The sequence below is a fragment of the Hyperolius riggenbachi genome, chromosome 3 (assembly GCF_040937935.1).
Source record: "Hyperolius riggenbachi isolate aHypRig1 chromosome 3, aHypRig1.pri, whole genome shotgun sequence".
NCBI classification, from domain to species: Eukaryota; Metazoa; Chordata; class Amphibia; order Anura; family Hyperoliidae; genus Hyperolius; species Hyperolius riggenbachi.
In genome coordinates, this window is record NC_090648.1 from 182,578,575 (window position 1) to 182,598,068 (window position 19,494).

The window sequence follows — 19,494 nt, forward strand, 5'->3', positions numbered from 1 at the left end:
CCCTTTAATTTGCCAATAGCTTAATCACTACTAATCACAATGAAATGATCTAGATCTTGTTTTTTTTCACCACCAATTGGGCTTTTTGGGGTTGATATTTGTTCTCAGTAATTACTTTATTTTCTATGCATTTTAAAGGGAAAAATGAAAAAATACACTATTTCTCCAGTTTCATCCCCTATAGTTTTAATATAAACACTGCTACTGTGCATAAAACCCACACATTTTATCTGCCTATTTGTTCTGGTTATCACAAGATTTTAATTATGTCCCTAGTACAAAGTATGGTGACAATATAGTATTTGGAAATAAAGGTGTATTTTTTCTATGGTGTTTTTTTTCACTATTTTCACGTGCTTGTGCATGGGAATGCACATGCAGGGACGCGCACAGCGGCAGTAGCACTGTCTGACTTATAAAAACATCCTGGAGCCATTAAGAGGCTTTAGCAGAACGGTTTTATAAGTCAGCTTGTCATTAAGTGGTTAAAGAAGACTCCGCTGTGATGGCTAAGGTGGACAGTTTTAATGGAATAAAAGGTATAGATTTATAATAAATGAAGGATCCAGAAATTGTGCCAGCATATTTCCATAAACAACATAGTTTCATTAAAACATATTATACCAAAGTAAAAAGGAAAAAAATCGACCCATTAAAAAAAAATCATATAATGTTATATACAGTAGGTATATATGGACTCATACTATTGTTTTCTCACAAAATGTCCTAAATGTTATCGCGCCCAGATTTACAGTTATAGCCGAGTGTATAATGGGCGCCTATGGTTATTCCCAAATGTAATGGTAGGTGTCGCGCCCAAATTTACGTAACATCTTCCTGCCTTAGTGTCCTTTGAGTCCCCTATCCCATCTTTTTTTTTTCTTTCTCAACCCTCATCTAATCTTGTATGAAAGTAGTTAAGCACATAGCATGTGATAGAAATTTACAGAGATTACCATAAACAGAAAAGCAAATAAGGCACCAATCCACTGTATCAGTCTCTGAGGAAGGTTGGTATCCTATTGCTGTTTTCTGTGCTGTCTATGCTGATGCATGTTCGCAATAAACCTTAGGGGTTTCTCTTGATTTTCTTTACTGAGGAGAAAATCTGGGAGGATGAGCTGGGCTTTAAATGATCAATAGGCAACATTGGAAGGTCAAAAGGTACTAAGTTTATTGTGACACTGAGAGACTTTCTCTGGAGACTTTTGGGGCTGGTTCAGATCGCCTTCTTCATGCAGTGCGTTAAGCTGATGCTACACGGTTTTCTGCAACTGAGCAGAAAAGCCTTTGGCATCAGTTCACATCAGTTTCCATTCAAACATCTTGTTTTGAGCCCTATAGGGGAACTCTCGGCTGCCAAATGCAGCCACCGCTACACGCTACATGCAGGCTCTCGGGAGTTTCAATCTACATTCGCACAATCATTGACAATGGTAAATGCATTGAGATGAATGCTGCTACATTTGTCTGACTGAACCAGCCCTTAGTAACAGTAGTAATTTTCATACATATACTTTTCCTAAGGATTGTTTTGTCATGCAGATGTTACTAAAGGTATCCTCTGATGATTCTTTATTATATGTTCAGTTTATATTGCTCACATTTACCTCACGGACACAACACATGTAGGAACACATGGATGCAGCCATCAGACATACTTCTTACACCATGGCTAGATTACGTGACTATTTTATGTACAAAATAGTCATTTGCATGCAGCTTTTCCCTATTTCAGTGGTTGCATCATAAGCTTAGTTTTAATTTATTTGGGTTATCTCATAGCCAACTAACATTAATTGTCTGTGATAAAATGTCTTTGCACACTGATATTGGAAAGTTTATATGCTTTGCAGCTCCATAAGGATACTTTCTGTCATTATTTGTGAATTTAAGAGCACAAACTGACCTTAAAAGTATTTAATACGAGTCCTGATATCCAGTGCACTGCAGTTAAAATCTCTCCAGTGGGATTCCAGTAAATTAAGACCTTGTTGTCTTGCCAAAGAAATTTGTTTTGATTAGAGAATGTGTTTCTTGTACTAATATTGGAACATGGGACGGTGAACAGAACTGCTGTAATCAGGCATTTCACTTCATTGTTATGTTTGACCTAACAGTCCAAACGATGATAAAATGTTCCACAGAGAGGAACTCCGCTCTAGAGACCAACAAAAGTCAGTCTTGTTGAACTGCAAATGAGCTTAAATAGCACAATATGCACTTTTATTCCACTCATTGTTTTTGGTCACATTTTTATTCCCACAGTTAAAGAGAGCAGTGTTTATTTATAGCTTTGGATGGTGCAGCCTGCACCGTATCTTCTGGTTTTAGAAGTCTGCACCACCCTTCAAAGTTAAGTTTTGATTTACTTTTTGGACCCTTTTTGCCCACTCACTACGATATAATGGTTTACATAGCTTTCTTTTGCACCAAATCATATTCCATTAATTTCCACATCTCACAATGACTAGACTAGTACACGCACCTTATGTCTGTCAGCTTAAAGCAGCAAAACCATCTTCAAGTGCATTATGCTCACAGTAGCTATCAGGACTCTATGTCCCAGTAGAAAATCTTGTGAATGTTAGGGGTAGTTAGAGTTCAGCTTTAGATTAGTATTAGAGTTAAAATCTAGTTAATTACGAAGCAGTAAGAGTAGAACAATAGTACTATGGTAAAACTGTGTCAATCACCCATTTGACCAAACCTATGCATCTACTGTACAGATGTATAAAGTACAATAAAAGCAATTCAAAACACATGAGCATAAACAAGAAATATACATAATGAGGTAAAATATGTTAAAGGGGAGGGGGTTTATCTCCAGTAACAACATTATTGATCCAGGTGGCCACCATTTGTGATCTAGAAGCAGTAATAATACAGATGAATCATTCAAAACTAAGATACACTGGCTAAGCTATATCACTATTTTTTTCCTGGTCAGAGCAACATTTAATAATTAATACATCATTTGTTTCTATACGACTGCATCTTATAAAAAAAACAAATTATTAGTGTCAGAAGAAAATACATAATGAACATTTCCTCAACATTGATGGCACCATTTCACTGTACAGTGTTACACAACTGAAGCTGATAATAGCCCTAAACCTCTCAGAGCTGTCATATTTTACTACCTGCTATAAATGACAGCAACATGGGGAAAAAGTAATTTATAGTTCGTTTTACTCTTGGACAAATGTACATCTTCTATGTATAAATACATTCTACAATTTTTCATAGTAGTGGTCCTTATAATTGTAGTTTTAGAGAGGAGCAGTGTGGGCATACAAGACAGACTTACATGGAATAAAAAAAACTCTGCGGCTGATTACAGAAAAAATGCAGTTTTATCACAGCTCAGGGAGGTGACATTGCAGCTGACCCCCAACTTTCCAGTTAATATATACATTTTGGGATATACTCACCCTATAAGACTACCCCTCTTGACTCTTGGACATTTGTATACTGTACTGTATGTACTGGTGCTATACTGTATAAACAGGTACTGTACTGTATGTGGAACCCAGTATACAACAACCAGCCAATCATGGCAAGCGATGTACCTTACCGGCGATTGGCTGGTTGTTGTATACAAAGCCTTCTTGGATTGGTCAGCTATCCCTGTCTCCAAGACTATCAGAGCGGTAGCGCAAACATGCCTCTTTAACCTGTCTGGCCTGCCCTTGTATACTATTACCTCCTTCTTTGCCTCTCAGATCTCGCACAAGCATGCCTGTGCCGCTTCACTGCAGTCCTCAGGAGTGAGATCTGAGAGGCAGAGAAGGAGGTACAGAAATAGGATACAAGGGCAGGCCAGACAGGTGAAAGAGGCATGTTTTCCTGGGCACAGCACTGCTCTCTATCTTTTTTTCCATACCCTGGGTGTCCCGGATGCCTGCAGCTTGCTCCACTGTTTACTTACACCTTGTCAGTGAGGTGCCCCCTCACCTCATCATCGGGAACGCGTTAAAGGGAACCTAAACTGAGAAGGATATGGATTTTTCCTTTTAAAGTAATACCAGTTGGCTGACTCTCCTGCTGATCCTGTGTTTCCAATACTTTTAGCCACAGCCGCTGAACAAGCATGCAGATCAGGTGCTCTGACTGAAGTCAGACTGGATTAGCTGCATGCTTGTTTCAGGTGTGTGATTATTTATTTATTTATTGTATTTATAAAGCGCCAACATATTACGCAGTGCTGAACATTAATTTAGGTTACAGACAATATTTAGAGGTCACATACAGCAAAATGACAATACAGGAATACAAGAAAACCAGATCACACAGCACAGTATGAGTACAAGGTAATGCTTAGTCACTCACTGGATGGAGCATGGAGATTAGGCAAGTTAGGTTCACTCAGATGCATAGCATGGGTTTACAGTAATGGAGGTGCATGATCAGGTAGGACACAAAAGGAGGAGGACCCTGCCCAAAGGCTTACAATCTAGAGGGAAAGGTAAGGACACGAAACGGTAGGGGACCAGAGTTCAGCTGTAGGTTTAGAGCACTTGTGAGGGGTAGTAGGCCAGAGTGAAAATGTGAGTTTTTAGGGCTTTCTTGAAGATGTTGAAGGAGGGGGCTGCCCTAATGGGTGGAGGTAGGGAGTTCCATAGTGTTGGAGCAGCTCTTGAGAAGTCCTGGAGGCGTGCATGGGACTGGGTGATGCGGGGGGCGGTTAGGCGAAGTTCATTGGAAGAGCGGAGTGAGCGGCTAGGTGTGTACCTCTGAGTAAGATTGGAAATGTAGGTTGGAACGGTTTTGTGGACAGATTTGTAGGTCAGACACAGTATCTTGAATCTGATTCTGGACTGGATAGGAAGCCAGTGGAGGGATTCTAGGAGGGGATCTGCCGTGGTGGAGCGATGGGAGCAGTGGATAATTCTGGCTGCTGCATTCATGATGGACTGCAGTGGGGCTGTTTGGGTCATAGGGAGACCAGACAGCAGGGCATTGCAGTAGTCAAGGCAGGAAATTATGAGGGCATCAATGAGGAGTTTGGTGGTGGCAGAGGTCAGGAAAGGGTGAATCTTACAGAGTTTACGAAGTTGGAAGTTGCAGGACTTTGTGAGGTTTTGGATGTGGGAAGTGAAGGAGAGTGCGGAGTCCAGGGGTACACCCAGACAGCGGGCTTGAGAGGTAGGGCGAATGGTAGTGTGGTTAACAATGACATGCACATCTGGGAGGTTTGTGGATGGCCGGGGTGGGAATATCATAAATTCCGTTTTGTCTACATTTAGTTTCAGGAACCTAGCGGACATCCAGGAGGAGATGGCTGATAGGCAGGAGGAGACCTTGTCTATGGTAGTGGTGGATATGTCAGGGGTGTGGAGGTAGATCTGGGTGTCAATTGCATACAGATGATAGTTAAAACCCATGGAGGAGATAACCTTGCCAATGCAGGATGTGTATAGGGTGAACAGTAGGGGGCCAAGGACCAAACCTTGGGGGACTCCCACTGAGAGGTGGTTGGGGGTGGACGAGGACTCATTGAAGGCGGTTGTGAAGGAGCGGTTGGAGAGGTAGGATGAAAGCCAGGACAGGGCGAGATCCTGAATGCCCAAGGACTGGAGGGACTGGAGGAGTAGGGGATGATCTACTGTGTCAAAAGCTGCTGAAAGGTCAAGGAGGAGGAGAATGGAGTATTTGCCTTCAGCTTTAGCTAAGACAAGGTCGTTGACCACTTTGGTGAGAGCGGTTTCGGTTGAGTGGGCAGGCCGAAATCCAGATTGCAGTGGGTCTAGCAGTGAGTTGGCATTGAGGTACTGGGTCAGGCGTTTGTGAACCAGACGCTCAAGGAGTTTTGATGCAAAGGGGAGGAGGGAGATAGGACGGTAGTTGGAGGATTGCGAGGGGTCGAGGGAGGGTTTCTTGAGCAGGGGTAGTATAGTGGCCTGCTTGAAGTCTGAGGGGAAGGTGCCTGTGGATAGGGAGAGGTTGAACAGGGTAGTGAGGACGGGGACCAATTCCATGGAAGTGAGGCTGGAGTAAATCAGAAGGGATGGGGTCAAGGGGGGAATTAGTGGTACGGGAAGTCTGCAGTAGGTGGTTGACTTCCTCGGTGGTAGTAGGAGTGAAGGATGTGAGGGGAGGATAGGGTGGAGGAGGAGCTGGTTGGGAGGGGGTGGGAGGTGAAGATTGGAGTTTGGATATTTCCTGGCGGATGGAGACAATTTTGTTGGTGAAGTGGGTGGCTAAATCTGTGGCAGAGAGGGAGGAAACGGAGGGTGGGGGGTGGGTTTAAGCAGGAAGTTGAAAGTGGCAAAAAGACGCCGGGGGTTGGAAGCTTGTGCTCCGATGAGCTTTGGTAAAGTATTCCTGCTTCGCATGAGCAAGGGCAGTGTGGAACTGCAGCAGGTTGGTCTTGCACTGTAGGAAATCCTGGTTAAGTCTAGTTTTTCTCCATTTCCGTTCAGTGGCGCGCGTTTTCCTCTGGAGGTTGCGAGTATGGGTAGTGCGCCAGGGCTGGGGGTTAGGGGGTCGGTTGCGGCAAAATATTGGTGGAGCGGCTTTCTCTAGGGCTGATGAGAGATTTTGGCGATACTGAGCTGCAGCAAGATTAGGACAGTTTAGGGTGGGGAGAGTGGAGGAGAGGGCATGGAGGGGGTCAGCAAGGACACTAGGGTTGAGCTTGCGTAGGTCTCGCTGCCATCGACCGGGTGGGTGGGTAATTTGGAGGTGCCTTCCGTGAGAAGGTTGAAGGTGAGAAGGTGATGGTCTGAGGGTGGAAAGGGTGCGATGTCAAGGTCTGCAATGGTGGTGGATTTAGTGAATATAAGGTCGAGAGTGTGACCTGCAGTGTGAGTGGGGGTGTTGGCGTGTTGTACTAGTCCAAGTGAGTTGGCAATGGTGAGTAGCCGGGTCACAGCGGAGCTCTGGGCTTCATCGATGGGAATATTGAAATTCCCAAGGATGATGGTGGGGAGGTCAGAGGAGAGGATGTGAGGGAGCCAGGAGGCAAGGTCTTCGAGAAATTGTGCACTGCGCTGTGATTCAGACACTACTTCAGCCAAAGGGATCAGGACTGCCAGGCAACTGGTATTGATTAAAAGGAAACCTATCACTCTCAGTTTAGGTTCCCTTTAAGTCACTTCTTTCCACAAATCCTGGTGAGTGGATTTTCTTCTACCACACTTATACAGCACTGCCCTTGCTGCTTTCATACAGTCGCTACATACGGTGGGGATGCGGCCGTAGACGTTTTTGAGCTCCCCCCACTGTATGCGGCAATTGCAGATTCTCCAGTTTGGCTCGGAAGTTTTAGCACCCGCCCTATAAGACAACACCTGGCGTATAAAACGACCCCCCAATTTTGAGAAGATTTTCCTGGGTTAAAAAATAGTCTTTTGCGCCACAATATACAGTGTTTGTAAATCAGAGTCCTCTGATTTATAAATGGGCCCCTCAGAGGTGAGTCTAGAATACTCACGCCAAACTGAGGCCCAAGAAAAAACAATGCAGGTCAGGTATGATTCTGTGCATCAGATAGATATGTCCTATTTCTGTGATTGGAAATGCACCTTAATTATAAAAAAAATTAAGAACTTGGGGATATTTTATTTTCTGTTTACATATTGTTCATCAGAAGAGTGAAATAGATAAAGGAAGTCTTAATCCACAGGATTTACACATAATCATTGCTGTACTTTTACCTCCAGTAGGCGCTCCACAATATACACTCGGGCAGTAGGTTCTCCTTAATATTCTCCAGACTTTTATTATCAAAGTTCCAACATTTCAGCGTTACCAAGGAATTAAGGAAGGGGTTCTTGTTGACTCTGAAATGTTGAAACTTTAATTAACAAAAGTTTGGAGAATATTAAGGAGAACCTACTGCACGAGTGTCAAACCCCAGTCCTCAAGGGCCCCATAGTCATGCCAGTGTTTAGGATGGAAAGAGAAATGGAGACGTGTCCTACTTGACACCACACCTTTTCTGATTCAGTCCCATCAATTAATTTGAGCTGTGCCAAAAATGTGCAGGGAACTTTAGGAACTGTAGTTTGATATCCCTGCCCTACTGGAATTAGTTGCATTACTGACCGTGGTGGAGCCATCTCCTCTTAGTAACATTACATGAAGAAACTACCTGGCTACAACGGAATAGAAAAGCTATCCTTCTCTTTAAATCTATCTTGTTTTCATTCCAGGCACATGCCTTAGAAGCAGACATGGAGCGAGATTTCCTGGAGATTGCATGTATGTGCAAAACTGTGATTTGCTGCAGAGTCACTCCTCTTCAGAAAGCTCAAGTGGTGGAACTAGTAAAAAAGTATAAAAAAGCAGTTACCCTGGCAATAGGAGATGGGGCCAATGACATCAGTATGATAAAAAGTAAGCCATCATATATACAGCTCGCTAATGTTTTGCTGCTATAGGTTATATGTTAAATAGATTATCTAGATAAAATAAGAATGTTCCCTGTCCTGCAGCTTTCTTGCCTAACAGTGTCTACATTTCACCTTCAGTGCCCCTTACAGCTGAAGCCTAAAATCACAGTTTATCTTTCATCTATAATAGCTCTCCTCCAGCACAAATACATCCAAAGGTTAAGATTTTTATCTGCTGAGCAGAGCAGTCTGAACACCAGAACTAAAGTATCGTCTTCTGTTGCATAGGAGGATGTTAAGGAGATGAGAAACCCCTTTTTGTTACTACACAGTACACTGTAAAACAGACTTTGTATGAACGCGATAATCCTATAATGCAAAAACGTTCCTCAAACTGCCAGCTACAATATACAGATCCACAATGTCTGCAATTTTACAGTATAAGCTCTCAAATAGTCATTTTTTATTTAGAAAGATTTAGAAAGCTACCGGCGAATCCTACAACATCTGGTTTGTGAAAAAGAGGAAGGTTTGGCTTCCTTATATGTTAAGCCTATAAATAGCAATTTATTTTATATATTAGAACTAATTTGCACTGGGATTTATATTTGCACACAGTCTTTACATTTTAATTTTTTTTTATACTTTTTTTTTGTAATGTAGCTGTCAGTCATACAGAAAGTACACTCTCGTCTCTTTGAGAACAGATACCAGGTTTTTACCCTTTTCAATCAAACTTCATAATCACCTATCAGTGGGGGCTCCAGTTTGCACCCTGCAGCCCTGCCCTGCATTGCACATGTGGTAGCATAATACGCAATTATGTGGCATAGTGTGGTGCTGAAGGAAATCAAAGTGTCAAACTTAGTCCAACGCTTTGATCCGAGTAGCCTGATGCAATGCTGGATTAGATCTGGCAGCTGCGCAGGCTGTGGGGAGCCCAAATGCACCCATTTAATATTGTTATTGTGCAGCGCAGTTGTGCAGTGTGGGGACGGCAGTGATAAAAGCTCGACACTTTCATCTAAACAGGCTGACGCCATGCTGGACTACATCTGGCGAGAGTGCCTCCAGCGGCTGCCATATTTCTTGTTATACATTGTCTGACATCAGGAGCTTGGGGGAAAGGTCCACTGTCGGACTAAGCTTGAAAGTGGATCAGAAAGATTAAGTCTGACCGTGCTTTAGAAAGGGTTAACTGTCATTGGGAGAAGGATTATTTTTCACGGGTTTAGAAATTGTCCAATTTTTGTTGCTCTCCTCCAATATAAGTGTGACGTGTCTGCTGTCCCCTCACTGCTTATATGTAAATCCTGTTTTAGAGACGTAAATGCTTGATCATGCTGATCATTCATACAGGGAGTGCAGAATTATTAGGCAAATGAGTATTTTGACCACATCATCCTCTTTATGCATGTTGTCTTACTCCAAGCTGTATAGGCTCGAAAACCTACTACCAATTAAGCATATTAGGTGATGTGCATCTCTGTAATGAGAAGGGGTGTGGTCTAATGACATCAACACCCTATATCAGGTGTGCATAATTATTATGCAACTTCCTTTCCTTTGGCAAAATGGGACAAAAGAAGGGCTTTACAGGCTCAGAAAAGTCAAAAATAGTGAGATATCTTGCAGAGGGATGCAGCACACTAAAATTGCAAAGCTTCTGAAGTGTGATCATCGAACAATCAAGCGTTTCATTCAAAATAGTCAACAGGGTCGCAAGAAGCGTGTGGCAAAACCAAGGCGCAAAATAACTGCCCATGAACTGAGAAAAGTCAAGCGTGCAGCTGCCAAGATGCCACTTGCCACCAGTTTGGCCATATTTCAGAGCTGCAACATCACTGGAGTGCCCAAAAGCACAAGGCGTGCAATACTCAGAGACATGGCCAAGGTAAGAAAGGCTGAAAGACGACCACCACTGAACAAGACACACAAGCTGAAACGTCAAGACTGGGCCAAGAAATATCTCAAGAGAGTCTTGATGGGCCAGATGGATGGGCCAGTGGCTGGATTGGTAAAGGGCAGAGAGCTCCAGTCCGACTCAGACGCCAGCAAGGTGGAGGTGGAGTACTGGTTTGGGCTGGTATCATCAAAGATGAGCTTGTGGGGCCTTTTCGGGTTGAGGATGGAGTCAAGCTCAACTCCCAGTCCTACTGCCAGTTTCTGGAAGACACCTTCTTCAAGCAGGGGTACAGGAAGAAGTCTGCATCCTTCAAGAAAAACACGATTTTCATGCAGGACAATGCTCCATCACACGTGTCCGAGTACTCCACAGCGTGGCTGGCAAGAAGGGAAAGAAGAAAAAGAAGAAAAACTAATGACATGGCCTCCTTGTTCACCTGATCTGAACCCCATTGAGAACCTGTGGTCCATCATAAAATGTGAGATTTACAAGGAGGGAAAACAGTACACCTCTCTGAACAGTGTCTGGGAGGCTGTGGTTGCTGCTGCATGCAATGTTGATGGTGAACAGATCAAAACACTGACAGAATCCATGGATGGCAGGCTTTTGAGTGTCCTTGCAAAGAAATGTGGCTATATTGGTCACTGATTTGTTTTTGTTTTGTTTTTGAATGTCAGAAATGTTTATTTGTGAATGTTGAGATATTATATTGGTTTCACTGGTAAAAATAAATAATTGAAATGGATATATATTTGTTTTTTGTTAAGTTGCCTAATAATTATGCACAGTAATTGTCACCTGCACACACAGATATCCCCCTAAAATAGCTAAAACTAAAAACAAACTAAAAACTACTTTCAAAAATATTCAGCTTTGATATTAATGAGTTTTTTGGGTTCATTGAGAACATGGTTGTTGTTCAAAAATAAAATTATTCCTCAAAAATACAACTTGCCTAATAATTCTGCACTCTCTGTATTTATGGAAGAGCCTGGGAAGGGATACTTTAAAGGTTATGCCCACATGTCCAACTGCAGCTCTACTGATGCATCATTTGCATTTTAGCTGTTCAGTTAGTAGCAGACTGATCAGTTTTACTGCAAAATTAATGGGAAGTGGCAGTAGATTAGTAGATACTTTACATATAACATACAAGTTGAACACCACATTTGTACAGTAGAATAACAGCTGACTTGTTTTGTTTGATTAATTGCAGGTGCCCATATAGGAGTTGGTATCAGTGGACAGGAGGGCATGCAAGCAGTGCTGGCCAGTGATTACTCATTTGCTCAGTTTAGATACCTACAAAGACTGCTTTTGGTTCATGGTCGCTGGTCATACTTCCGAATGTGTAAATTCCTTTGTTATTTCTTCTATAAAAACTTTGCCTTCACCCTAGTTCATTTCTGGTTTGGATTCTTCTGTGGCTTCTCTGCACAGGTAAGTAGTCATCTCTCACCTTAGGTCATACACATTGAGTATTTACGGTCCTCTATAAGACTGGCAAGCAGATATAAGAAGAATACAGTATGTTATCAGCTGGCGTTTGTTGTATACATTTTCCTGGTGATCTACAATTGCAGCATAAAATGAGTTTCTGTTACTATATTTAGGTAGTTCAATGACTGTTCAAAAAGCTTGTTATTACCTTTCCATGAAGCCACATTACTTAGGCATTTTAAACACTTAACATCTCAGTCGTTTTCAGCTTATGCATCTGAGCAATGTTCACCTCCCATTCATTAGCCTATAACTTTATCACTACTTATCACAATGAACTGATCTATATCTTGTTTTTTCCGCTACCAATTAGGCTTTCTTTGGGGGGTACATTTTGCTAAGAGCCACTTTACTGTAAATGCATTTTAACAGGAAGAATAAGAAAAAAAAATGAAAAAATTCATTATTTGTCAGTTTTCGGCCATTATAGTTTTAAAATAATACATGCCTCCATAATTAAAACCCACGTATTGTAATTGCCCATTTGTCACGGTATTTCACCATTTAAATTATGTCCCTATCACAATGTATCGCGACACTATTTTATTTGGAAATAAAAGAGCATTTTTTCCGTTTTGCATACATCACTATTTACAAGCTTATAAAAAAAAAATTGAGAGAAATATTTCATCTTTACATAGATATTTAAAAAGTTTAGACCCTTAGGTAAATATTTATGTGTTGTTTTTTTTTATAGTAATGTTTTTTTGGTTTTTTTTATTAAACATTTTATGTGGGCATTTTTGGGAGGGTGGGATATAAAAGTGTTTTATTTGGGGAAATATTTGTGTATTGTAATGTTTTTTTTACATTTACTTGTAGTTTTACTTTTTGGCCACAAGATGGCAATCTCGAGTTTGTTTACATGACTTCACTCTAAGCGTACAATGTACGCTTAGAGGGACACAGCTTCAAAAAGAGCGAAGCTTCCGAGAGAAGCTGTCGCTTTTTCAGCGGGGGAGAGGAATCAGTGATCGGGCTCCATAGCCCGATACATTGATTCCGTGGCTACCGAATCCGCGGCCGGGAGTGCGCGTGATCGGCCACGGGAGCGCGCCTGTCCTCCTTGACGTTTTTATACGTCAAGGAGGACAAAGTGGTTAAAACACATTGTACAAGTAATTTATTGTTGCATATTTTTATTGTATGATGTGAATGGTATCAGTTGTATCAATTGTATTTACCCCTTTGTTACAGAGGTATGTGTAGAGTCTAAATATTTCTACATTTAAGAACTTGTGCAGTTTTTGAGCATATTTATTTTGGTGTCTTATTACGTGGTTCAGAGTTCCAGGCACAGGTGTTGCCTTTCAGGTGTGTTTATTTTCATATTTGAGTGGTGAGAACCATTCATTAGGTGCCATTCTATCCACTAGGAGGCCACATTTTTCTAAGCTGTTAGAAGCCTTAATACAGATCTCAGAATTGTATCTTGCAGGCATATAGACCTAAGGGAAATGTGATTAACTCAGCCGATCAACACATTCCCCGGGCCATCTGAAAAGGCATTCCCTATTTCGTATGCATCACTTTACAGAGACTCTATAAGCCTTGATGTTAGCACAGGCGCCCAGGATTATCAGTACAGCCAATTCCTTTATGGCACTTGAAATTGACCTGATGAAGCGGATTGTATCCGCGAAACGAGTTGTCTGATGTGCATATTAAAATCTGTCTTATTGAAAATTGACTTGTGAGTATATATACATTATTTTAGGTATTTATCCAACCTAACCAGATGGTACTGCACGATATTGGGCTCCCGGTGTCCCTGTGTCTTTTTTCTCACACCCAAAGATTAAAGCAGGATCTGGCTTTGTGTTTAAACAGCAAAATGCTAAATGTAAACCCTACACTTCCTAATCAAATAATCCAAGGTTTGCACTAAGCAGACTTTACTTACTACGTACTATGCAGTAGTTGTGCTTCCTTTGTCCAATTCATTTATAACTAAATGATTATGTTGTGCCTTGCCTTTAGTCCACCCCTTTTCTCCAAGTTGTGTGAGAAGGCGCACAAAGGTTTCCAACCCTAACATTCATCTGTAGCAAGTTTTTGCCAAAAGAAAGTAGGATCGATGTTTGATATATCTGACTTATTTTCTAAACCAGTTTAGACTGAAATATCTTGCTGCTAACCAGACTCGCATAAATTCAAAAGAAGAATTTACTTTGTCTCTTAAAGTTGAGAATAGATCGATCATTCTTACAAGCAGCATGCTGTCTGCTTTTCCACAAGAGAACACTTATCATTTGCTAGTGATAGCCACCTCGTAGATTAAAACCAATCTCCCTGACGTCTGAAATTAATTATCCAATTTTGGAGAAAGCCGTGTTTTTTTCACCAAGTCATTTTAGGAGAGCTATCTTCATGGGTGGTTCATTTTAATTAAATTACGTTGGCGTGCATTATCGGCAGAGTCTATCAGACTGTCAGGCGCAGATAAAGCTGGAGTAGCCATACTGAGCAGTACAGAAATAGAATACTTGGCAGTCAGAGTTTATTGGTTTAAAAAGATACCAAAATAGGCAATATAGCAAATCTGATGAATGATGTATTACTTGATGGTTAGTTACATCATTCTTCATCACTGAAATTCTCTGAATAACAAGTCATAAAATGAAATAATCTGAATGTGAAATGTGTGTATAATTGATAGATATGACTTCGTTTAGCGGTCTCTGTTATGTCTTAACATGTTTGACTGGTTTTAACTGTGCCGTAAATCTTAACTCTGAAGACCTTTTTAAAATTGATTTAAAAATGATTGAACAGAAAAATGTATTTCTGAGTGCACTATTAATGCCACCTGTTTGCCTTTAATGCTGTGTGTGTAAATGTTTGTTTGGTATAATAATGCGACCCATCAGATGATTTTCTTGTTGCATATCTGTTTTTTGACATCACATTTTACATTACCTAGATTCTTGTGAAGCAGCCAGAATGCTGTCACCTAAACTAAAAATCTCCTTGATTGCTTGTAATGTTCATGTGAAACATATGGTGATCTCTTCATCTTAAAGAACCTAGTAAAATGGCAGATTTCAAGCAGGGTTCAATATAATGTTTGGAAGAAAACTGCGCTGGGTTTAAGTCGATTAGATTTGAAGCAGAAATACAATTGATTAGAACACTCCATCACAAAGAAAAGCCAAAGCAGTATAATATTTAAAGTACATCTGAGCAATTCAAAACATGAGAGTTTGATAAATCAGTAGCTAGAAGCTTCTGAAAGGTCCAGAGGCTTCCCATATCCTGGTAGAGCCCACCAGCGCTGGGTCCCTCTTCACCTTCCGGCCACACACCTGGCCGTGGATGAGTGCATCTAGACTTTACCTCTGTGCTTGAGTGCTTCGTTCTACTGGGCATGCATGGTTCTTGCCAGTTATGATGCGCTTGTCCATGGCTGGAGAGCTGCCTGAAGAATCCTATTCAGCTAATTTATGTCGAATAGGTATAGAGGGACCCTGTACTGGAACGATGGACTCTTCCAGGAAATCTCTGGACTATGCAGAGGCTTCTGAGGTAAGTAACTTTTTCTTTTTTTTTTTTTTTTTTCTTCAAATCACTTGAGGTGTATTTTATAGTCTTACATTTTAAAATCTCCAATTTATACATAGTGTCCATAAAATTGTTAAATGAGTAGATTGCAAATTTGCCTTTCATCCTATTGTTATGGAAGCAAGCAGGCAAGGAAAGTATGGAGATGTGTATGTCACGGGCAAAGTACGAGACCTCAGGATTCTTTGTAGAATACCTTTATGTTTTTAGACAAAGTACAAAATGTTTGCTTTGTTTGGAAAATATGATATACTTTGCCAACCCGTTTAGGTAACATGGGAAATGAGCTCCCTAATGACAAGGAATGACTGAAAAGGTAGTATTTAAGCAAAGTGTGAAAACAGTGCCCTGAAAACGGCCCTTAAAGAGACTCTGTAACAAATTTTTCAGCCTTAGTTCTTCTATCCTATAAGTTCCTATGCCTGTTCTAATCTGCTCTGGCTTACTGCAGTCTTTCCTAACTGCACTGTCTCTAATAAATCAATGTATCTTTCCTCTGTCCTGTTTGTCGGGCTAAGGATTGATTGTGTGGAATGTGCAGGGCTGCTTGTGATTGGTAGAAGTGATACACACCCTCTGCAGGCCCCCTGCACACTGTGAATGACTCACACACTATGCTTAGCTGAGCCTATTAGAAGCTGGTTAGTTTGTTTGTAAACACTGCCTAAAACTGTTAATTACAAGCCAGGATTGCAGCAGAGAGTGGCAGAAACAGCACAGAGGGGCACAGGAGAAAATAATGAATAGAATGGTATGCTTTTTATTGTAAGAATATTAGAGTACAGATTCTCTTTAATAATAGGAACATGTTTTAAACAATAAGGCCCCTTTCACACTAGGCAACTTACTTTGTGTTGCGTTAGCCTTCCTACCCGCAGGGTAACGCAACAGCAATGAAAATCTATGGGGCCTAGTACACTAACTGCATCACATTGTGCTGGAAATGTCCATTTCACCACCGATCTGCCAAAAAATCAACAGCGCATTACTGTTGGACTTCCGTGGTGACCGAATGCATGTAAGTCACTGGGCGATGCAGAAAATTAAAAATTTTGGGGCGTTGCCGCATGCACAGCGCAATGCAAATACGACGGAGAAGCCAAGAATTCCATTGATGTACTTCCTGTCCAGCAGGGAGTATGTCACCGGAAGAGGGATGGGGGGGCGGCACTATGCATATGACTCAGTAGGCGCACTTGGCCACAGGGTCATATGAATCTATTTTGTAGCGGTGTGATGTGAGGGGGCGGAGCATCGCACCATAGCGCTCTGGCCAGGTGTAAAACTAGCCTCAAGTGCAAGGTACTCTTACAGGGCAAAGAAAGAAAGAATAGAGCAGAATGGTCATCCAAGCTACTATTTGCAACAGTTGGAAGACATATTTTAAATCGTAAAGCACAGTATTCTTCCAGAAAACAAAAAAAAAAGGAAAATAAAATAAACAGAAGCAGAACTGTCATCAAGCTACTCGTCATAACAGGGGGCACTCTGTAGTTTGAGGCACTGTCAAGGATGAACAGACAGATATTCTCACTGGCGTTGTGACGGGGGTGCGGGGGGTGCGACCCGCACCAGGTGGGGTGACCCCAGCCGCCTTAAAGGGGGTGCGCATGGAGGGGAGAGCCGCAGCCGCGGGGAGGGCAGCCCGACCTCTCCCTCTCTCTCCCAGGGCTGCCCTCCGTGCTCCCCCCTCCAGAATTCATAGAGCAATGCGCAGGGGAGCCTGTGTACTAAACGACTCACCTCCCTGCGTTCCCATCGCCCCTCAGTCGCCGCTACTTCCTGTTTAGCCGGAAGCAGTGTATGTAACAGCATATGCAGAGAGGAGAAGACCAGCGGCGACTGAGCGGCAATGGGAACGCAGGGAGGTGAGCCGTTTAGTACACAGGCTCCCCTGCGCATTGCTCTATGAATTCTGGAGGGGGGAGCACGGAGGGCAGCCCTGGGAGAGGGAGGGAGAGGGAGGGCTGCCCTCCCCGCGGCTGCGGCTCTCCCCTCCATTAGGGGGGACACCTACCTATCCTATACTGGGGGGCACCTACCTAATCTAACCTATACTGGGGGGCACCTACCTAATCTAACCTATACTGGGGGGCACCTACCTAATCTAACCTATACTGAGGGGCACCTACCTAATCTAACCTATACTGAGGGGCACCTACCTAATCTAACCTATACTGGGGGGCACCTACCTAATCTAACCTATACTGGGGGGCACCTACCTAATCTAACCTATACTGGGGGGCAGCTACCTATCTAACCTATACTGGGGGGGGCAGCTACCTATCTAACCTATACTGGGGGTCAGCTACCTATCTAACCTATACTGGGGGGCAGCTACCTATCTAACCTATACTGGGGGGCACCTACCTAATCTAACCTATACTGGGGGGCACCTACCTAATCTAACCTATACTGGGGGGCACCTACCTAATCTAACCTATACTGAGGGGCACCTACCTAATCTAACCTATACTGGGGGGCACCTACCTAATCTAACCTATACTGGGGGGGGGCAGCTACCTATCTAACCTATACTGGGGGGCAGCTACCTATCTAACCTATACTGGGGGGGGGCAGCTACCTATCTAACCTATACTGGGGGGCAGCTACCTATCTAACCTAACTGGGGGGCACCTACCTAATCTAACCTATACTGGGGGCAGCTACCTATCTAACCTACACTGGAGGCACATACCAATCTAACCTATACTGGGGGCAGCTACCTATGTAATCTATACTGGGGCACCTACCTAAGTAACCTGTATTGGGGGCACCTACCTACCTACCTAGCCTATACTGGTGGCAACTATACTGGCTACCTATATCGGAGGCACCTACCTAACTAACCTATACTGGGGGCACCTACATATCTAACCTATGCTGGGGGCAACTATTCTGGCTACCTATATTAGCCCACTGCCTTACAGTTACCCCCACCCATGTCATGTCCACTGCTGCGTGTTTCGCTTTTTTTGGGGGGGGGGGGGTGTCGGTGAATTATCCGCACCGGGTGTCAAACACCCTAGCTAAGCCACTGGATATTCTAATTCCTTCTCACTCTTACCAGAGAATAAAAAAAAAAAAGTTAGAAAATTGGCTTCAGTTTTCTTTCATCTGCATTTATTTGAACCGTTAAATAAAGTTCAGGGTGTTATATTTGGACCTCTTCTCCACATAGTAGTAATTTCTGTTAATGGGAACATAGTGCTTATTTGTTGCTCATAGTGCAAAGTTTACAAGCTGTGGACTAGCAATGCAATCTAAGCAAATGAACACACTGTCTGCTTATTTCAGTAGTTTGGAAACAAACTTAAAAATAATTATCTACGCATGTGAATGCAGTGGTGGGTTTAATTACTTTTTATTTCTCTTTTACAGACAGTTTATGACCAGTGGTTTATTACACTTTTCAACATTGTGTATACATCACTTCCTGTACTAGCAATGGGACTGTTTGACCAGGTATGATCTTTTGCGACTACACTTTGGCCTCTTGACTTTCATTCTAAATTTGACTATTTCAATGGATTTTTCAGTGAATTATTATTTTGCCTAGACAGATATGTCTGTGTGCATTGTGCTATAGTTTCTGTAATACAGCTGCAGTATAAAACTTTGAAATTCAGCATCAGATCTTGGACAGAAGTGGCTATAATTTATACTTATAGTTGGCAGCAATGAAAGACTACATAATAATTTATGTATTTGGCCACAATAGGTGTATTTCATAAACTGTTGCTCAATGGATCCAGTCGCAGTCCCTGTGGTAGACGGTCTTCTAAAGTGTGTATGTAGTCTAAAGGCGTGTACACATGCATGATTAAAGTTGCTTGAGACAACCCATAATAACCGGCTCAGCTGATAATCCAGCATGTGTACAGCAGCCCCCTGGTGAGAGACTGCTGCTCGGCTAGCGATCCCTCCGGCGATTAACTCAGCCAAGTAACTGCCCGCCACTTGACGCCACATCTGTGCTTTACATTGTCCCTCCCAGCATAGCTACAGAACGTGTCATCAGCTGCATAACTGTCTGGCTTGTGTACTGCATCAGTCCACTGATGTCACCTGAGTGATCAAGTCACATTCTCAGACTGGCGACATCAGTGAACCTGTGTGTACGGACCTTAAAGGACCATTATCGCGAAAGATTTTCAAATTTAAAATACATACAAACACAAATAAGAA

At 42.3% G+C, this 19,494-nt stretch overlaps 1 protein-coding gene across 4 annotated transcripts in view; it reads left to right on the plus strand.

The window, feature by feature from the left end:
- The window catches only part of ATP8B4 (ATPase phospholipid transporting 8B4 (putative)), a 352,146-nt gene that overhangs the window by 321,165 nt on the left and 11,487 nt on the right, over nt 1-19,494 (plus strand). For all 4 annotated transcript variants that reach the window (XM_068275401.1, XM_068275402.1, XM_068275404.1 and 1 more), the window contains exons 23-25: nt 8,160-8,343; nt 11,462-11,685; nt 18,688-18,771. In XM_068275401.1, coding sequence (XP_068131502.1) covers nt 8,160-8,343; nt 11,462-11,685; nt 18,688-18,771 — 492 coding nt within the window. The remainder of the gene's footprint in view (nt 1-8,159; nt 8,344-11,461; nt 11,686-18,687; nt 18,772-19,494) is intronic.